Raw genomic sequence first — 18,618 nt, 5'->3', positions numbered from 1 at the left:
CCAGGTGGTGAAGTGGTCTAAGAAGGTGGTGGCTTGCCCTGGTGGTCGGTAAACGACGGCCAGTTGGAGGTTGGAGGGGGAATAGATGCGCACACAGTGCACTTCAAAAGAGGGGAGTGTAACGGAGGGTGGCAGTGGGATTTGCGTGAAAGCGCAGTGTTCTGATAGGAGAAAACCTACGCCTCCGCCATGTTTGCCGTTGGGGCGGGGGGTTTGGGAAAGGTGGAATCCGCCATATGAAAGTGCAGCTGGGGAGGCTGTGTCAGAGGGGGTGAGCCAGGTTTCAGTGATGGCGAGGAAGGAAAGTTTGTTTGTAATGAAAAGATCGTGGATGAAGGAAAGATTGTTGCAGACAGAGCGAGCGTTCCATAGAGCTCCTGTTAGAGCAACTAACGGAGTCGGGATTAGTTGGATGGGTATGAGGTTAGAAGGGTTGCGACAGTTTGTGGAAGGTCGTGGATAGGAGGTAGAAGTAACTGTGGGGATATGGCGAGGAGGACCAGGATTTGGAGAGATATCTCCACCAGTGAGGAGGAGCAGAGAAAGTGGGAGCAGGAGAGAGCATGGGGTGGCTGTCTGTGTTTGGAGATCCAGGATTGAATGTTGAGGAATAATTCGGAGGAAGAGGTGAGATGAATGGGGAGGATGGAGGGAGAGATGAAGAGTTTCTTTCTCATCCTCGTGTCTTTGCCTGCCCCACTGATGACAGACAGCACTGGCCTGCCGGACCTTTTTTTGCAGACATTGCTCACTCCAGTCAGGCCACTGCTGTCAGTCGCCAGTGATAGAGGTGGGGGCATGCAAAATTAGCAGGTGGAATGGTGCACTGAGCCTGTTGGCCACGCCAAGTTTGCATCAAGCACCCTACAGAATTGAGGTAGCGATTTAGATCTATATCCGCTTCAATATTTTTTGTGTGTTGTAATGACTGTCTCCTGCACTATTGGCTGTACATATGAATGAACTCTTAGGGTGCGTGCCCACGATGCGTTTTTTAAGCGTTTTCGCAGCGGCAATTCCGCCGCGGAAACGCTTAAACGCTTGGTAGGTCTGCAATGTTCCCCAATGATAATCCGCATGTGCTGTGCACATGCTGCGGAAATTTCCGCTGCGGATTATCATTGCGGAAAAATCTGCAGCACTACCATTAATTTTGCGTAATCGCGGCATTTTCGCCGCCATTGACTTGCATTGAATCGCTTAATATCCGCATCACTACATGTGCACATGCGGATATTCTGCGATTCAATGTGCGGATGGTACCCGGGTCTGGAGAAGAGGAGACTCTCATCCAGACCCGGGTACCATAGTACCTGTTAAAAAATAAACATTATACTCGCCTTCTGATGGCCCACGGTCTCCTGTATGATGCGTCCTGGCTCCCCGGCGGCTCGCAATGGTGTAAAAGGACCTTCAATGACGTCATTTAGTCATGTGACAGGTCACACGACCGCTGACGTTGGTGGTCGCATGACCTGTCACATGACTAAATGACGTCATGGAAGGTCCTTTTACACCACCACGAGCCGCCCAAGACACCGGGCGCATTGGAGAAGGAGACCGGGGGCCATCGGAAGGTGAGTATAATTGTTTTTTGTTTTTTACCATTTTTATTCTTTTTTTTTAACTATTAACTTGGTCACACTATACAAATCCATTCTGGTTGCAGGGATTTATATAGTGTGACCAAGTTGTCAATCACTTTTCCAAATTATGCTAAAATCGCTTGGAAAAGCGCTGGATAACCCGCATGCAAAATTGCATGTACAAAATGTGTGACATCCGCTTGTCCTTGGCCTGAAAAACGCATGTACAATCCGCATGTACAATCCGCATGCGTTTTTTTCTGCCAGGGAGATGCAGAAACACTCAGGAAAAATCCGGAGCATTTCTGCATCATGGGCACATGGCCTTAAGCTTTGAATCTAACTGCTTATTGTAATGAGTGAAATCACAGGTAACCCCATTCTGCTGTTTGGCTCTGCCTGTGGAGTTCATGTACATAAGCTAACTAGACTGTAACTCAGGTGGAAAAAGTGACATCGCAGAACAAAACTAAAGGGGTTTCAAGCTTGAACTCCATATTGTTTCATCTTTCAATGTAAACCGATTCAAATATTTGTGTTTTATTATTAAATTCATAAAATATTTAAAAAATTCTATTATACCTGAGGATATGTGATGTGTTTTTCTATGTGCCAATTCCTGTGAGCTTCATACAATCCTTTATTTCTTCTGGGTATATTTATCTACCATATTTTTCGGACTATAAGACGTATGTGTATAATGTAATATAAATAAATTATATAACACACACACACACACACACACACACCTCAAAAAAATAAAGGGAACACTCAAATAACACATCCTAGATCTGAATGAAATATTCTTATTGAATACTTTGTTCTGTACAAAGTTGAATGTGCTGACAACAAAATCGCACAAAAATCATCAATGAAAATCAAATTTATTAACCAATGGAGGCCTGGATTTGCAGTCACCCCTAAAATTAAAGTGGAAAAACACACTACGGGCTGATCCAGCTTTGATGTAATGTCCTTAAAACAAGTCAAAATGAGGCTCAGTATTGTGTGTGGCCTCCACGTGCCTGTATGAGCTCCCTACAACGCCTGGGCATGCTCCTGATGAGGTTGCGGATAGTCTCCTGTGGGATCTCCTCCCAGACCTGGACTAAAGCATCCACCAACTCCTGGACAGTCTGTGGTGCAACGTGACGTTGGTGGATGGAGCGAGACATGATGTCCCTGAAGTGCTCAATCGGATTCAGGTCTGGGGAACGGACGGGCCAGTCCATAGCTTCAATGCCTTCATCTTGCAGGAACTGCTGACACACTCCAGCCACATGAGGTCTGGCATTGTCCTGCATTAGGAGGAACCCAGGGCCAACCACACCAGTATATGGTCTCACAAGGGGTCTGAGGATCTCATCTCGGTACCTAATGGCAGTCAGGCTACCTGTGGCGAGCACATGAAGGGCTGTGCGACCCTCCAAAGAAATGCCACCCCACACCATTACTGACCCACTGCCAAACCGGTCATGCTGAAGGATGTTTCAGACAGCAGATCGCTCTCCACGGTGTCTCCAGACTTGTCACGTCTGTCACATGTGCTCAGTGTGAACCTGCTTTCATCTGTGAAGAGCACAGGGCGCCAGTGGTGACTTTGCCAATCCTGGTATTCTGTGGCAACACCTGCACGGTGTTGAGCTGTGAGCACAACCCCCATCTGTGGACGTCGGGCCCTCATACCACCCTCATGGAGTCGGTTTCTAACAGTTTGTGCAGACACATGCGCATTTGTGGCCTGCTGGAGGTCATTTTGCAGGGCTCTGGCAGTGCTCCTCCTGTTCCTCCTTGCACAAAGGAGGAGGTAACGGTCCTCCTGCTGGGTTGTTGCCCTCCTATGGCTCCTTCCACATCTCCTGGTGTCTGCTCCATGCTCTGGACACTGTGCTGACAGACACAGCTACCCTTCTTGCCTCAGCTCGCACTGATGTGCCCCTCCTGGATGAACTGCACTACTTGAGCAACGTCTGTGGGTTGTACTGTAGACACCGTCTCATGCTACTGTACCTCTAGGGGTGAGAGCAATGGCAATATGAAAAAGTGACCAAAACAGCCAAAAACAAAAAGGATGAGAAAAGAGAAATTGTCTGTGGTCACCACCTGCAGAACCACTCCTTTATAGGGGGTATCTTGCTTATTGCCTATCAGTTCTACCAGTTGTCTGTTCCAATTGCACAACAGCAGGAGAAATTGATTGACAATCAGTGTTGCTTCATAACTGGACAGGTAGATTTCACAGAAGTGTTATTGACTTGGAGTTATATTCTGTTGTTTAAGTGTTCCCTTTATTTTTTTGAGCAGAGTATTATATTTATATATATATATATAAATATTTTATTGGTCGCTGCTCCCCATGCACACAGTCCCGGCGTGGGGAGCAGTAGCTATTCCTGCACAGCGTCTCAGAGCGTGAGGGCGCATGGCAGTAACGCCATGCACGGCTCACAGTGACGTCCCTGTTGGCAGCAGAGCAGGACGCAGCGCTGGAGCAGAGAGGAGGTGAGTATAATTGTTTATTTTTTTGTGTGCAGCGTGATGGGGATAAGGGATGAAGGGTGCCATACATACTAGGAAGAGGAATGAGGGGGGCCATACATACCAGGAAGAGGGATGAGGGCGGCCATTCATACCAGGATGGTGATGGGGGGCCATATATACCAGGATGGGGGATATTAGCAGAATTGGGGGACATTACCCCTATAATAGTGTCAGCAGCATACCCCCTTCCCCTTAACAGGGCATCATGACCACATTTTTTTTCTATTTTCCTCCTCTAAAACCTAGGTGCGTCTTATAGTCAGAAAAATACGGTAATGTATAGCTATAAATTATGTTTAGTCTGTAGCTGGTAACCATAGTCTTTCTTTTGTAAGCTGGAGAGCTCCACGAAATATTCTTGGGATGTCACAAGCTCGGCATGAGCGTGTCCGAAGAAAATACCACATCTTGGTTGAAGGGGATGGCATTCCTCCTCCCATAAAGAGCTTCAAGGAGATGAAGTTTCCCGCAGGTGAATATAGGCTACAGATACTTGTATATTTCTGTAATACTTGTGTTTAACATTTGTTATAATTATCGTTTATTGAAATTTTAGACATTTTCAAAATTGTGGTTTATATCCAAATATGTAGCTTGTGTAATTTACCCATGACTGACAGCTCATGCCCTAAATCATATCGCCCTGATACTTACTATGTGCTAAGTCCCTTCTTTATAACTTTCCACTGAGCAGAGACAAGGCTGTATTGCATGGCTGCTGGATTTGTTTTTGTGGGTGATATAGTAAAGATACCTAACATTAAAATGTTTCCATTCTTCATCATGCCACTTCCCAGCTGCTTTAATACTCTTTCTGCATTTTGCAGCATGTGTGGTGGTATAATGCCAAATGAATGACAAATTGGTAATGTCAGGCTTGTTATATAGCAGGAAAAGTGTGGAAATATTCTGTGACCTAGTAAATATGGATGCTTGGTCAAGGTACTATTTACAGTTTGTGATTTTAATGACAGCTATTCTACGCGGACTGAAGAAGAAGGGAATTCTGCATCCTACACCTATCCAAATTCAAGGCATCCCAACAATGTGAGTACTACAGTTTAATACATATTTTCCCAGAGAGCTGTGGTATATCAATTGTAAGAAAATTCTGTCTGATACTTTTTTGACCGAGATCCTCTCTCTTTCTCTTACAGCTTGTCTGGAAGGGATATGATTGGGATAGCATTCACAGGATCAGGAAAAACTCTGGTTTTTACATTACCAGTTATCATGTTCTGCCTGGAGCAAGAAAAGAGGTTGCCATTTACAAAGAGGGAAGGACCATATGGACTTATTATTTGCCCATCAGTATGTATCTTTAGTGCTCAGCATGTGCTCCTCTTATTGTAATTGTCTGTCTTGCTAATGGTTGGTGCTAGGGAATAGAAATGTATTCATTTTGCCAATTTAAAAAAAGAATAATACCTATAAATGGCAAATCAAATCCATTTTCACAGAACCTGTACATTTAAACAATGTCATGCGGACTAGCACACTCTTGTGTATATTTTTCTTTGGTTGCACCTGAGTTGTTTGGCAGCTTAGCTGAATGTGCGTGGTGATAGGGGTTATCTATTCCTCACATGTGATGATTTGTGTAGGAAATAAACTGCACTGAGAGTAGACATCAGTCTACAATTTAAATCTAAGACATGATGAATACTTGATGATGGTTTCAGTTAATGAGTCTGACCCAACGTGTTATTGTATTAGAAGCTATTTCTATGGATTTCCCCTATAGTGTTCATTTACTGAGCACTGTTGACTATTTTGCTCACAGAGAGAATTGGCCCGTCAGACACACAGCATCATTGACTACTACTGCCGGCTGCTGCAAGAAGACAACTTTCCAACCCTGCGTACAGCACTGTGCATTGGTGGTATGTCTGTCAAGGAGCAGATGGAAACTATAAAGCAGTAAGTTCTGCTTTCTAATGTTGCCTATATATTGAAATTCTGAACAGATTACCTTTTAGACCTTAAAGCAAATCTGTCATCACAATTTAACCCCTAAACTATTTATATGAACATGTAGCTCTTGCAAAGAAAAGTCCAGACATAATCTTCTATTAAACTTACATTTGGGAGAATAAAAATTGATCCTATACCTACAGTTAGTTATATAATGTCTCTAATATGCAGTGTATAAAATAGATAATATTTTATCCACTGCCCTACACTTGCTTCCAGTGGTGGCGGTCTAGGTCTTGAGACCCCCACCAATTTCTTAAAATAACGTTTTGAAATGCTGCAGATTATCAAGCAGAATCGCTGAGCGAGTGCATAGAGGAGAAAACGTTTGAGCCCACACTCCACTCTGTGTACAGACTCCTAGACTTTCTAGTGAGTCGGTACATCGCTCTGCACGCATAGGCAGTAGCAAAGCTTATTAGAGCAGCATTTGTAAGCGGGATTAGAATTATTAAAAAAAAAAAATGTCTACTTTAAGACCCAAATAGATCGGGTCCTTGACAGCATGCTCATTAGACTCCATTCACCTATGTCTAACCAAGGTTAGTAGTTTTATGTGCAGAATAGCGCGTGGCTATAAAAACAGCTCTGTTCTTGCCATTAAAAAAAGAAAAAAAAACACTGACAGACCCCAGGAAAGTAAATGGGATACATCAGCGTCTTTTTAGATCATTTGGGAAAAAGGATCACCACATCATGGCGGACATTATAAACTAAAGCCCCAACCCTAGTGTAATCAAAGCCTTAACCCCTTTAAAGCCCATAACGTACTAATACGCGTCTGTGCCCTGGGCTTTAAGAGCCTGACCCGTATTAGTACGTCATGGCGATCGCGATCGCCGCCGGGTGTCAGCTGATAGTATCGGGTGTCAGCTGTGACAATGTGCAGGGAGCGGTCCTGCACCACTCCCAGCACATTAACCCCCGCAATGCTGCGATCGAAGTCGATCGCAGCATTGCGGAGGCAAGGGGAAGTGATCGGTATACTCACCTCCTCTTCCGGCTTCCAGCGCTGTCTGCCGCGGCTTCCCGGGTGTTGCCATGACGACCCGATGTCGTCATGACAACATCCGGGTCACCAGACAGCAGGAAGATAGTTTGGAGATGCACTGCGCATGTCCAAACAATCTTCTCCCTGTCCAGCGCTGACAGCCTGCATGGCACAGGGATGGTGCTGCATTCCTGTGCCATGCAGGCGATCAGAATAAAAAAAGTGAAAGTCCCATAGTGGGACAAAGTAAAAAACTGTCTGAAAGTGGAAAAAACTCATAAAAAAAAAATTGTAAAAATATTAAAAAAAAAAAATAATAATAAAATAATCCACTAAAAATAAAAATATAATGTGCCCATCAATAAATATTATTATGAAAAAAAAACAAAAACAAAAGTACACATATTTGGTATCGCCGCGTCCGTAATGACCTGACCTAGAAAATTGTTCCACTAGTTAACCCCTTCTGTGAACACGGTAAAAAAAAAAAAAAAAAAAGACAATGCTTTATCATCATACCCCCAAACAAAAAATGGAATAACACGCAATCAAAAAGACGAATATAAATAAAAATGGTACCGCTGAAAACGTCATCTCATCCCGCAAAAAACAAGCCGCCATACAGCTCCATCATCCAAAAAATCAAAAAGTTATAGCTCTCAGAATAAAGCGATGCAAAAAAATAATTTTTTCTATAAAATAGCTTTTATTGTGTAAAAGCGCCAAAACATAAAAAAACTATATAAATGTGGTACCGCTGTAAACGTACTGACCCGAAGCATAAAGCTGCCTTATCAATTTTACCACACGCGGAACAGAATAAAAAAATGTAAAAAAACACAATTCCTGAATTGTTGGTTTTTGTTTATTTTGCCTCCCAAAAATAGGAATAGAAAGCGATCAAAAAATGTCACGTGCCTGAAAATGGCACCAATAAAAACGTCAACTCATCCCGCAAGAAACAAGCCATCGCATGACTGTCAGCCAAAATATGGCGATGCAAAAACTAGGTTTTACAAAATATGTGTCTTTTAGTGTGTGACAGCTGTCCATCATAAAAACCCGATATGATTCTGGTATCGCTGTAATCGCACCGACCCGAAGAATAAAGTAATCTCATCACTTATACCGCATGAGGAACGGCGTAAAAAATAAACGCTAATGTTAGGGTTGGGGTTGTTTGTTTTTTTTTTCCACTGTAAAAAAAAAAAAAAAAGATGATATGGCGACTAGTGTTGAGCGCAAGTGCTCGCTACTTGAGTTTACATCGGGTGCTCGGGTATGCACTTAGTATCGCGGGTGCTCGAGTCTCCGCCCCATATGCTTCGCGGCCAAAAAAAACGCGGGGATTGCCTGCCATGCACGAGCGATCCCCGCATGTTTTTTGGGGGGTGTCTAATAACCCTGAAACATGCGGGCGGGGACTCGAGCATTTCACTTGAGCACCCGTGATACATGGTGCATACCTGAGTACCCGATGCAAACTCAAGTAGCGAGCACTTGCGCTCAAGAGTAATGACAACTTATTCAATATGATGACCTAATGTTATCAAATTCTGTGTCGTACCTCTGGGTTCAAAATGTTCGCTATACCCCTTAATAAAATCCTTGAGGGGTATAGTTTCCAAAATGGGGTCACTTGTGGGGGAGCTCCACTGTTTAGGCACATCAGGGGCTCTCCAAACGCAACATGGTGTCCGCTAACAATTTGAGACGATTTTCCATTCAATTTGTTAGCGGACACCATGTTGCTTTTGGAGAGCCCCTGATGTGCCTAAACAGTGGAGCTCCCCCACAAGTGACCCCATTTTGGAAACTAGACCCCCCAAGGCACCTATCTAGATGCATAGTGAGCACTTGGAACCCTCAGGTGCTTCACAAATTGATTCATAAAAATGAAAAAGTGGAAAAAAAAATACTTTTTTTCACCTCTCAAAGTGACTTCAAATGTGATGTGGTCCCTAAAAAAATGGTTTTGTAAATTTTGTTGGAAAAATGAGAAATCGCTGGTCAACTTTTAACCCTATAGCTCCCTAACAAAAAAAAAAGTTGGTTCCAAAATTGTGCTGATGTAAAGTAGACATGTGGGAAATGTTATTTATTAACTCTTTTGTGTGACATATGTCTCTGATTTAAGGGCATAAAAATTCAAATTTTGAAAATTGCTAAATTTTCACAATTTTTGCCAAATTTCCTTTTTTTTCACAAATAAACGCAAGTGATATCGAAGAAATTTTACCACAATCATGAAGTACAATATGTCATGAAAAAACAATCTCAGAATCAGGGGGATCCGTTGAAGTGTTCCAGAGTAATTACCTCATAAAGTGACAGTGGTCAGAATTGTAAAAATTGGCCTGGTCATTAACGTGCAAACCACCTTGGGTTGTAAAGGGGTTAAGGCACCCATACACATTCAATAGCTGTTGGTCAAATGATCGTTCAGCTGACAGCTATTTATACAGACTCCGCCATTGACAAGAAATAATGGCCACGCGCTCCTGTGTTTTGAATGCGAGACCCACAACCAGACATTTTTGCAGCGGCTGCCAAAAAAAAGGATAGGCCATTGATGTTCAACAGTCAGGATTATTATGTCCTTTGTGGGAGAATCAGGAGGTCCCTATATGAAATCAGGACATTTATTTAACATGTCTGGAGGCTCTTGGCTCCAGATCCATATTTGTGTGGGTTTTTTTTTTTTTTCAATCTTATCTATCTTTTTGCGCTGGCAGATTTTGTGGCAAATTAATGAAAATGGGCGCACAATGTTTGATGAATTGATACAAATTGAAGGATAAAAACAAAAAGAAAAAACAATTGTCAGATCATGTCCTTCAGTAGGGTACTGGAGGACAATTGTGCAAACATTTTGCGACATTTTAAAAAGTCGCAAATGATGAATTAGTCTAGTACATCCAGATGGTGGAAACCATGCCCATGATAGCAAAGCAAAAAAAAAACCACACAAAACCAAGTAAAAGACTCATTAAATAAAGGATAAGAACTAAAGATAAGTGAATCAATTTGCAGGAGCCTGGTCCATTGGCCACATCAGTATTCTAAGACCACTGGATGGGAGCCCTGCAAACCGCCTCCTACCTGTCATTATCCCAGGTGTCTCTTCTGATTCATATGGCCGACATGTTCGTATGTGTGCAGAACGCTGCAATTATGATGTCGCACCAGATCTACAATTCAGAGGAGGCACGAGTATTCTGGCATCTAGGGGGGCGGTTTACAGGGCTCCCATCCTGTGGCTTCAGAGTACTGATGTGACATCTGGACCAAGTTACTGCAAAACGATTCACTCATCTCTAATAAAAATTACTCTCTAAAAGCTGGAACATCATGAAAATAGCACCAGAAGTAAAGACTGGTAAATCTAGGTTAATTCTCTATTACATAGTCTAATCCTTACACCAAGGACCGTGTGACAGAAGTGCAATATGTATGCATTTCTTGGCTCATCCTCTGGTCTAATGATCTTAATTGTCAGCATTATATGGATCTGCTCCGCCTGTATGAGACTGTGCAAATGGTGCGGCTATACACCAGGCCAAGCTTTGCTTTGTGCAAGGGTTATTGGTTTGGAGAGATTGGTTGTCCTAACTATATGAATACTGGTATTTTACATACATACATACATACAGTCATGGCCAAAAGTATTGAGAATGACACCAAAATGCTATTTTCACATGATCTGCTGGCCTCTGGTTTTTATTAGTGTTTGTCTGATGTTTATATCACATACAGAAATATAATTGCAATCATATTATGAGTACCAATAGGTTATATTGACAGTTAGAATGAGTTAATGAAGCAAGTCAACATTTGCAGAGTTGCTCCTTCTTCTTCAAGACCTCTGTAATTCTCCCTGGCATGCTCTCAATCAACTTTTGGACCAAATCCTGACTGATAGCAGTCCATTCTTGCATAATCAATGCTTGCATTTTGCCAGAATTTGTTGGTTTTTGTTTGTCCACCCGTCTCTTGATGATTGACCACAAGTTCTCAATGGGATTAAGATCTGAGGAGTTTCCAGGCCATGGACCCAAAATCTCTATGTTTTGTTCCATGAGCCATTTAGTTATCACCTTTGCTTGATGGCAAGGTGCTCCATCATGCTGGAAAAGGCATTGTTGGGCGCCAAACTGCTCTTGGACGGTTGGGAGAAGTTGCTCTTGGAGGACATTCTGGTACCATTCTTTATTCATGGCTGTGTTTCTAGGCAAGACTGTGAGTGAGCCGATTCCCTTGGCTGAGAAGCAACCCCACACATGAATGGTTTCAGGATGCTTTACAGTTGGCATGAGACAAGACTGGTGGTAGCGCTCACCTCTTCTTCTCCGAATAAGCTGTTTTCCAGATGTCCCAAACAATCGAAAAGGGGATTATTCAGAGAAAATGACTTTGCCCCAGTCCTCAGCAGTCCACTCCCTGTACCTTTTGCAGAATATCAGTCGGTCCCTGATGTTTTTTCTGGAGAGAAGTGGCTTCTTTGCTGCCCTCCTTGAATCCAGCCCTTGCTCAAAGAGTCTCCGCCTCACAGTGCGTGCAGAAGCACTCACACCAGCCTGCTGCCATTCCTGAGCAAGCTCGGCACTGCTGGTAGTCCGATCCCGCAGCTGAAACAGTTTTAAGATACGGTCCTGGCGCTTGCTGGTCTTTCTTGGGCGCCCTGGAGCCTTTTTGACAACAATGGAAGCTCTCTCCTTGAAGTTCTTGATGATGCGATAGATTGTTGACTGAGGTGCAATCTTTGTAGCTGCGATACTCTTCCCTGTTAGGCCATTTTTGTGCAGTGCAATGATGGCTGCACGTGTTTCTTTAGAGATAACCATGGTTAACTGAAGAGAAACAATGATACCAAGAACCAGCCTCCTTTTAAAGTGTCCAGTGATGTCATTCTTACTTAATCATGACTGATTGATCGCCAGCCCTGTCCTCATCAACACCCACACCTGTGTTAATGGATCAATCACTAAAACGATGTTAGCTGCTCCTTTTAAGGCAGGACTGCAATGATGTTGAAATGTGTTTTGGGGGTTAAAGTTCATTTTCTGGGCAAATATTGACTTTGCAAGTACAGTAATTTCTGTTAAGCTGATCACTCTTTGACATTCAGGAGTATATGCAAATTGCCATTACAAAAAATGAAGCAGTAAACTTTGGAAAAATTACTATTTGTCTCATTCTCAATACTTTTGGCCATGACTGTACATACATACATTTTAATCATGAGTACTTTACTATAATAATGAGCAAAGGCCTGAACCCGCTATTGTCTGAAATGTCAGCAGATCACTTGTCTAGTTTTTTGCTTGATAGTATGAAATTTATTCCTTTAACAGACTACTCACAATGCAGGCTGCCTACTTAAAGGGTGTGAAGTCAGAAGTGGTCATTCTTTTCCTTATTTCATTCAGTCTAATTGTTCTTGACCAGAGATATCTATCTGTTTGGTCCTCCTTTATAGGTCATCAGACTCTACTTTGTGCAGACTTCTTTCTGTAAATGAATTTCAAATAAAACATTTAGTGTGTGTGTGTATATATATATATATATATATATATATATATATATATATATATATATATATATATATATATATATATATATATATATATATATATATATATATATATATATATATATATATTTAATATATAATATATTTTTGTTTTTGCACATAGTGTGTAAGTGTACATGTATATAAAATAACATATTCTTCCTGCAGGGGTGTGCACATGATGGTGGCCACCCCAGGACGGCTCATGGACCTGCTTCAGAAAAAGATGGTGAGCTTGGATATCTGCAGGTATCTTGCCTTGGACGAGGCTGATCGTATGATTGACATGGGCTTTGAAGAAGACATTAGGACAATATTTTCTTACTTTAAGGTACATTTTTTGATTGAAAACATCCTCAAAGCGAAAATATATTAAATTTTCATAAAGTGCGAGATTTTCTGTAATGTCTCAAAGCATATCACTAAGCCAATTTTCAATATTTTTTATTAACATATTGATAACCGAGACCAGCGTGCAGCATTTTCATTTATTCTGAAGCTTGCATTAATTATGGTAATTAGTAATTTATAAATGGAGGTGGTTAGAGGGTGCGATGTTAGAAGACGTGAGGTCTGGTAATTTTAATAGTTTCATTTATGAGATGTATTTGTCTGTTAAGAACTGTACTTGATTGATCCTTATTTCTTTAGGGTCAGCGACAAACTCTACTTTTTAGTGCCACTATGCCCAAGAAGATCCAGAACTTTGCTAAAAGTGCTCTAGTGAAGCCAATAACTATCAACGTTGGGCGAGCTGGCGCTGCCAGTTTGGATGTCATACAGGTGAGCGATCGGAGTACTTGATTGATAGGTGTTACTGGGCATTTATTTTTGCTTTGAATACTTGAATATTGAGCTTGACTTTTCATATGAGAGTGGGACACACAATTGTAAATTATAATCCTAGAATGTGAGTATGTGTAACTTTGCATGGTATCTATGCAGTTGAATGCCTGCATCCTTCAGGTGTGCCACAAATGATTCTGTGCTATGACTTATAGTAGGGGTCCTCGGCATATGAATAAATTGACTTCTAGGCGTTAAGTCCCTCATACACATTAGTCAAAGTTTTGCCAACCCACCAATTTCAGCGATGTGTTTGGGGGCTCGTTCAACTCTCCTCCTCCTTTTTTTTTTTTTTTTTTTTTTACGGCTGACAAGTTGTTGTCCGAGATACCTAGCAGCGGCTTTCTCCTCTCTCTTTGCTGTAAATACAAGTCTTAAGAGAATGATGTCTGCCAAATGAAAGTATTTCCGGCAGCAAGCTCGTGTGTGTGCCCAGCTCTACTAGTTGGGTGTCTGTCCCTACACATGGTGACAGTGTCCAAGCACTCCTTCCAGTATCAGACTGTGCAGGGACATACCCATTGAACAAGAGGAACAATAAGATGCAGTTTTCAATTTGCTCATACATTTCAAAGATTAATGGCATAACTTGGAGTTCTAAGAATAGATGCTCCAGAATTGCTGTTTTTATTGACAATGCACAGTATTGGTCAAAAGTTTGGACACACCTATTCATGCAACAGTTTTCCTTGTTCTTATTGGAATGTCCACATTGTAGATTCAGACTGAAGGCAACAAAACCACAAGGGAACACCTGTAAGCAAAGAGTAAAGAATCGCATGTGAAACAAACTAGAATATGTATTAAACCTTAGATTCTTCAAAGTACCCTATTGTTCCTCTGATGACATTTTTACATACCCTAGACATTCTCTCAAGCAGCTTAATCAGGGAGTCGCCTGCAATGGCTTTCCAGCAGTCTTGAAGGAGTTTCCAGAGGTGCCGAGCATTTGCTGCCTCCTTTGCCTTCACTCTATGGTCCAACTCAGAGCTCAGGTGATTGTGTAGGCCATGTCATCTGGCACATCATTCCATTCCTCTACTTATTGGTCATATAGCCCCTTACTTAGCCTGTAGGTGTGTTTTTTGGGTCCTTGTCCTTTTGTAACACAAATAATGGTCCCACTAACTGATAACCAGATGGGATGTCATGTCATTGCAGAATGCTGTACTGCCATTCTGGGTAAGTTGGCCTTGAATTTGAATTAAATCACTAACAGTGTCACCAGAAAAGCACCATCACACCTCCTCCTCCATGCTTCACGGTGGGCATTACACATGTACATCTAGTCATCTTTCCTGCTTCTCACAAAAACAAAGCAGCAGAGGTAATTCCTTTCCTAGGCCTCCTGGGAGCCAGTTTCATCATAGTGATTGATGGTTTTAATGACTGCACTTGAAGGTCAGCCAATTCACATAATTGCTAACACCTTGATGATATCTTCATGTCTTTAAAGTAATAATGGACTGTCGTTTCTCTTTACTTAGTTGAGTGGTGCTTGCCATATTCTGGCTTAGAACAGTTGTGGAATAGGATTCAGCACTGTATTGGTCTGTGTACCAACAATACATCTGGAAGACAAGGGTGTAATTCCACAAATGTACTCTTTATTTCTGCATACCTACCTGTTCATTGGAGGCTAATTGAGCGCATGCTATGGGGATGTAAAGCTGTCATCAGAGTAAAGGGGGCTTCTTTAAGGAATTGGTTTAATAAGTACTCTGGTTTGTTTCACAAGCATTTCTTTTCTCTTTCCTCTTGTGTTCCTTTGTGGTTTTTGCAGCCTTAAATCTGAATCTAAAATATGTACACTATATATTCAATGTTTTGTAAGCTGTGATTGGTGGCAACAAAGGCAGATTTATGTATTTCTCCCATGGAGGATCTTCATAGGGACAAGGCGGGCACAATAGGGCAGTGAGGGGTCTGAGAGCTGCCCAGAGGGTTTGATGATGCACTTCTGTTCTTTATAAATGGTATGGATGAGATTTCCTAATGGTACCAGTATAAACTGGGTTTTCTGAAAATCCACTATAGATACACAATGTGCGCGCTTACCCTGTGCCATGAAGGTATCTACGTAGTCTAGCTTGCATTATCAACTGAGTGGGATGCAAAACCAACATCCGACACAATACTTAGTGTGGTGGCTGAAAGGGTATCTTTTGGTGTAAAACTCTACCTAATGTTACCTTATTATTCTGTTTCTACACTTGTAATTTCTACATTTAATAGCAGAATAAAAACTGTAGTATTATGTTACAAGGTTGTCCAGTATTAGAAAGAAGAGGTCTGTTTTTCGCCATTGAAACCAAACCAATTTGGTCAGACAGAGGTGTTTTGTTTTTTCTTTGCTTATGATAGTGTGCAACATGTTTATTTTCCTATTGGATGTTGTGAACTATGCGTAGGGATAGATAACTTCGTATTAGGCTGTGTGCCCACGTAGCGTTTTTCAAGCGTTTATGCTGCGGAATTTCCGCAGCGGAAACGCTTGTGAAACGCTAGGTAATCCGCACCCCATGGTCCCCAAGGGGATTCCGCATGTTCTATGCACATGCTGCGGATTTTTCCGCAGCGTTTATGCTGCGTACAAAAATCCGCAGCATGTCATTTAATTTTGCGGAAGCGCAGCGGAACTCCCGCCATTGACTTGCATTGAGACGCATAGAAACCGCGACTGTACATTTTTACAAGCGGCTTCTATGCGTCTCTATGTGCGGATGGCACCCAGTTCTGGAGGAGAGGAGACTCTCATCCAGACCTGGGTACCATTGTACCTGTAAAAAAAGAATAAAATAACAAAGTTTATATTCACCTGTCTGGCGGCTTCTCTCTGAATGCCGGCATCGTTTGAGGACCTGCGGTGACGTCACAGTCATGTGACCGCAGGCCCTTCACCGCTCTGTCTCGCGAGATGCCGGCAGCCGGGAACCAGCCAGGAAGCAGCGCTGCAGCCACGCCGGGGCCTCGGGGGTGAGTATAGCTTTATTTGTTTTAATTTTTACGGTTCACACTGTATAAATCAATGCCGTTTGCATGGATTTATACAGTGTGACCTAGTTGTCAAGCACTTTCCAAGTGATGCTATCGCCTGGAAAGCGCTTGTCAATCTGCATGCGGAAACGCATGTGGATCCGCATGTATTCTGCAGGAAAAACGCATGTACAATCTGCATGCGTTTTTTTTCTGCCAGGGAGATGCAGAAATTTTCTGCTTCATTTCTGCATCGTGGGCACATAGCCTTAGAGCGTATTCACACCATAATCACAAGCTAATAGCAGCCAGCTTTTATATTCCACGTTATGCCCTGAAGTCGGGCCGTTAATTGCAAGTGTAAAACAGTCCATGAAACATGGCTGCTGTACATCCGGTAAATGAGCCGTAAGGTGCCACAGCTTATGACCTGTTACAGTACTGCTGGGTGTCCCTGTAAGCTTTTGCAAATAGAGCTGCTGTGTGCACAAGGCCTAAGTTGTTGCTGGTATGTCTAGTCCAGTAGTAATCTTTTGATAAGTAAGTGTCATGGAAGTCTTTGTCACTGATGTTCTGGTTTGTACCCCTTTCAGGAAGTTGAATATGTCAAGGAGGAGGCCAAGATGGTTTATTTACTGGAGTGTCTGCAGAAGACTCCACCTCCTGTGAGTAACTCTTAATGTTTTCTAAAGGACACGTTGATATATCTTGTCTGATGCCTATAATCATTACTTAAAGTAAAAAAAGGGCTACGTGACACTCTCTTAGAGGGTGCACAAATAAGATTCCACTCCAGAAGTAAGAAAGAAAAGATTTTTCTTACTTCGTTCTGCACCTTTTTCTTTGTCTTTTGAGCCATGCCTTAGTGAGTACAGGCTTCTGTAGGTACCAGAGAGAATAGCTCACTACCTACAGTATATCAGTTGTTCCTTGTAATTGGTACACTAACTCGCACTAGGCTGTGCACGCACAAGTTATTACAAAAGAGATGAAAAAGGGCAAGCTTAGAAATTATATTTGTATTGAAAATCCATTAGAAGCATTGATGTGTTTTTACTGGGGTCTCTTCAACTGCAACTAGGGAGCTAAGACAGGTGGCCAACATGCCTCCCTCACCACAACTGTTTTGTTTTTTTGTTATTGCCACTGGGAAAATCAGCTTTCTGGGCTCTAATGATTGAGCAGAGCGTTTTGATGAACCTCTCTGCTCGATCATTGAAAGGCCTGCGCAGCACTGCAGGGAGGAAGCAGGAATCTGAACTGTACAGCTCCCAGGTCTTCGAACTCGCCCCTCTCGCTAGCTTTAAAGGCGTCGAGGGAACGCTGTTTATCACACTAATCGATGGGTCATGTAAAAGTATTGTCCAGAGATATTTATGGCATATCCTACAGATTTTCTTTTTTTCTAGACCATATCCTATGAATAGGCCATAAATGTCTCTCCTGAGAACCCCTTTAAACGGGTTGTCCACTACTCAGACAACCTTTTCTCAATCACCATAGTTCCCTGGATTGAAATAATAACAGCTATTCTCACCTCCTGCGCTGTTCCAGTGGTGTCAGCACTTGCTCTTCTGGGGCTCGTGTGACCTGATGTCACCCGATCCCTGTGGCCAATCAGTAGATGCTCCACTATCCCCTCCTTCAAACATAACTGTAATTTGTCCGAAGGAGGAGGACTGTGAAACGGCTGCTCATTGGCTGTAGGGATCAGGTGACATAACACCTGATCCCTAGCTAGCAGGCAGAGGGAGGTAACCCCTCTGCCCTTGGTTTCCTCGCCCCCCACCCCCCCTCCGACGTCATAGCGGGGACCTGATCGTTGGCATGGTGACCATGCAACATCTGGGTCACCAGAGCTAGCAAACTTGCTAGATCATGCTCAAAGCATCATGTAGCAAATTTGTCTGTCCGTGCAGCACTGATCATTTATAAGGCATAGGAATGCTCCTTCATTCCTATGCTTCATGAGTGATCAGGCTGAAAAAAGTCAGTCCCTTAAAGGAACACAGTAAAAATTAAAAATATTTAAAAAAATTCCCACAAAAAACAAGCCCTCACATGACTGTCTGCAGAAATCTAGAAAAATTATAGATGTCTAAATATGGCAATGCAAAAACTAGTTTTTACAA

At 42.4% G+C, this 18,618-nt stretch overlaps 1 protein-coding gene across 1 annotated transcript in view; it reads left to right on the top strand.

Moving 5' to 3' along the window:
* The window catches only part of DDX41 (DEAD-box helicase 41), a 41,939-nt gene that overhangs the window by 7,372 nt on the left and 15,949 nt on the right, over window positions 1-18,618 (top strand). Inside the window, exons 6-12 of the mRNA XM_073651179.1 lie at window positions 4,463-4,599; window positions 5,102-5,174; window positions 5,285-5,438; window positions 5,911-6,047; window positions 12,833-12,995; window positions 13,316-13,447; window positions 17,080-17,151. Coding sequence (XP_073507280.1) covers window positions 4,463-4,599; window positions 5,102-5,174; window positions 5,285-5,438; window positions 5,911-6,047; window positions 12,833-12,995; window positions 13,316-13,447; window positions 17,080-17,151 — 868 coding nt within the window. The remainder of the gene's footprint in view (window positions 1-4,462; window positions 4,600-5,101; window positions 5,175-5,284; window positions 5,439-5,910; window positions 6,048-12,832; window positions 12,996-13,315; window positions 13,448-17,079; window positions 17,152-18,618) is intronic.

This window comes from Phyllobates terribilis, unplaced genomic scaffold (assembly GCF_046119375.1).
Source record: "Phyllobates terribilis strain yellow unplaced genomic scaffold, ASM4611937v1 Scaffold_11__3_contigs__length_659146591, whole genome shotgun sequence".
Classification (NCBI taxonomy): domain Eukaryota; kingdom Metazoa; phylum Chordata; class Amphibia; order Anura; family Dendrobatidae; genus Phyllobates; species Phyllobates terribilis.
The sequence above is the reverse complement of the archived record's forward strand: the minus strand, read 5'-3'. Positions and strand labels throughout refer to the sequence as shown.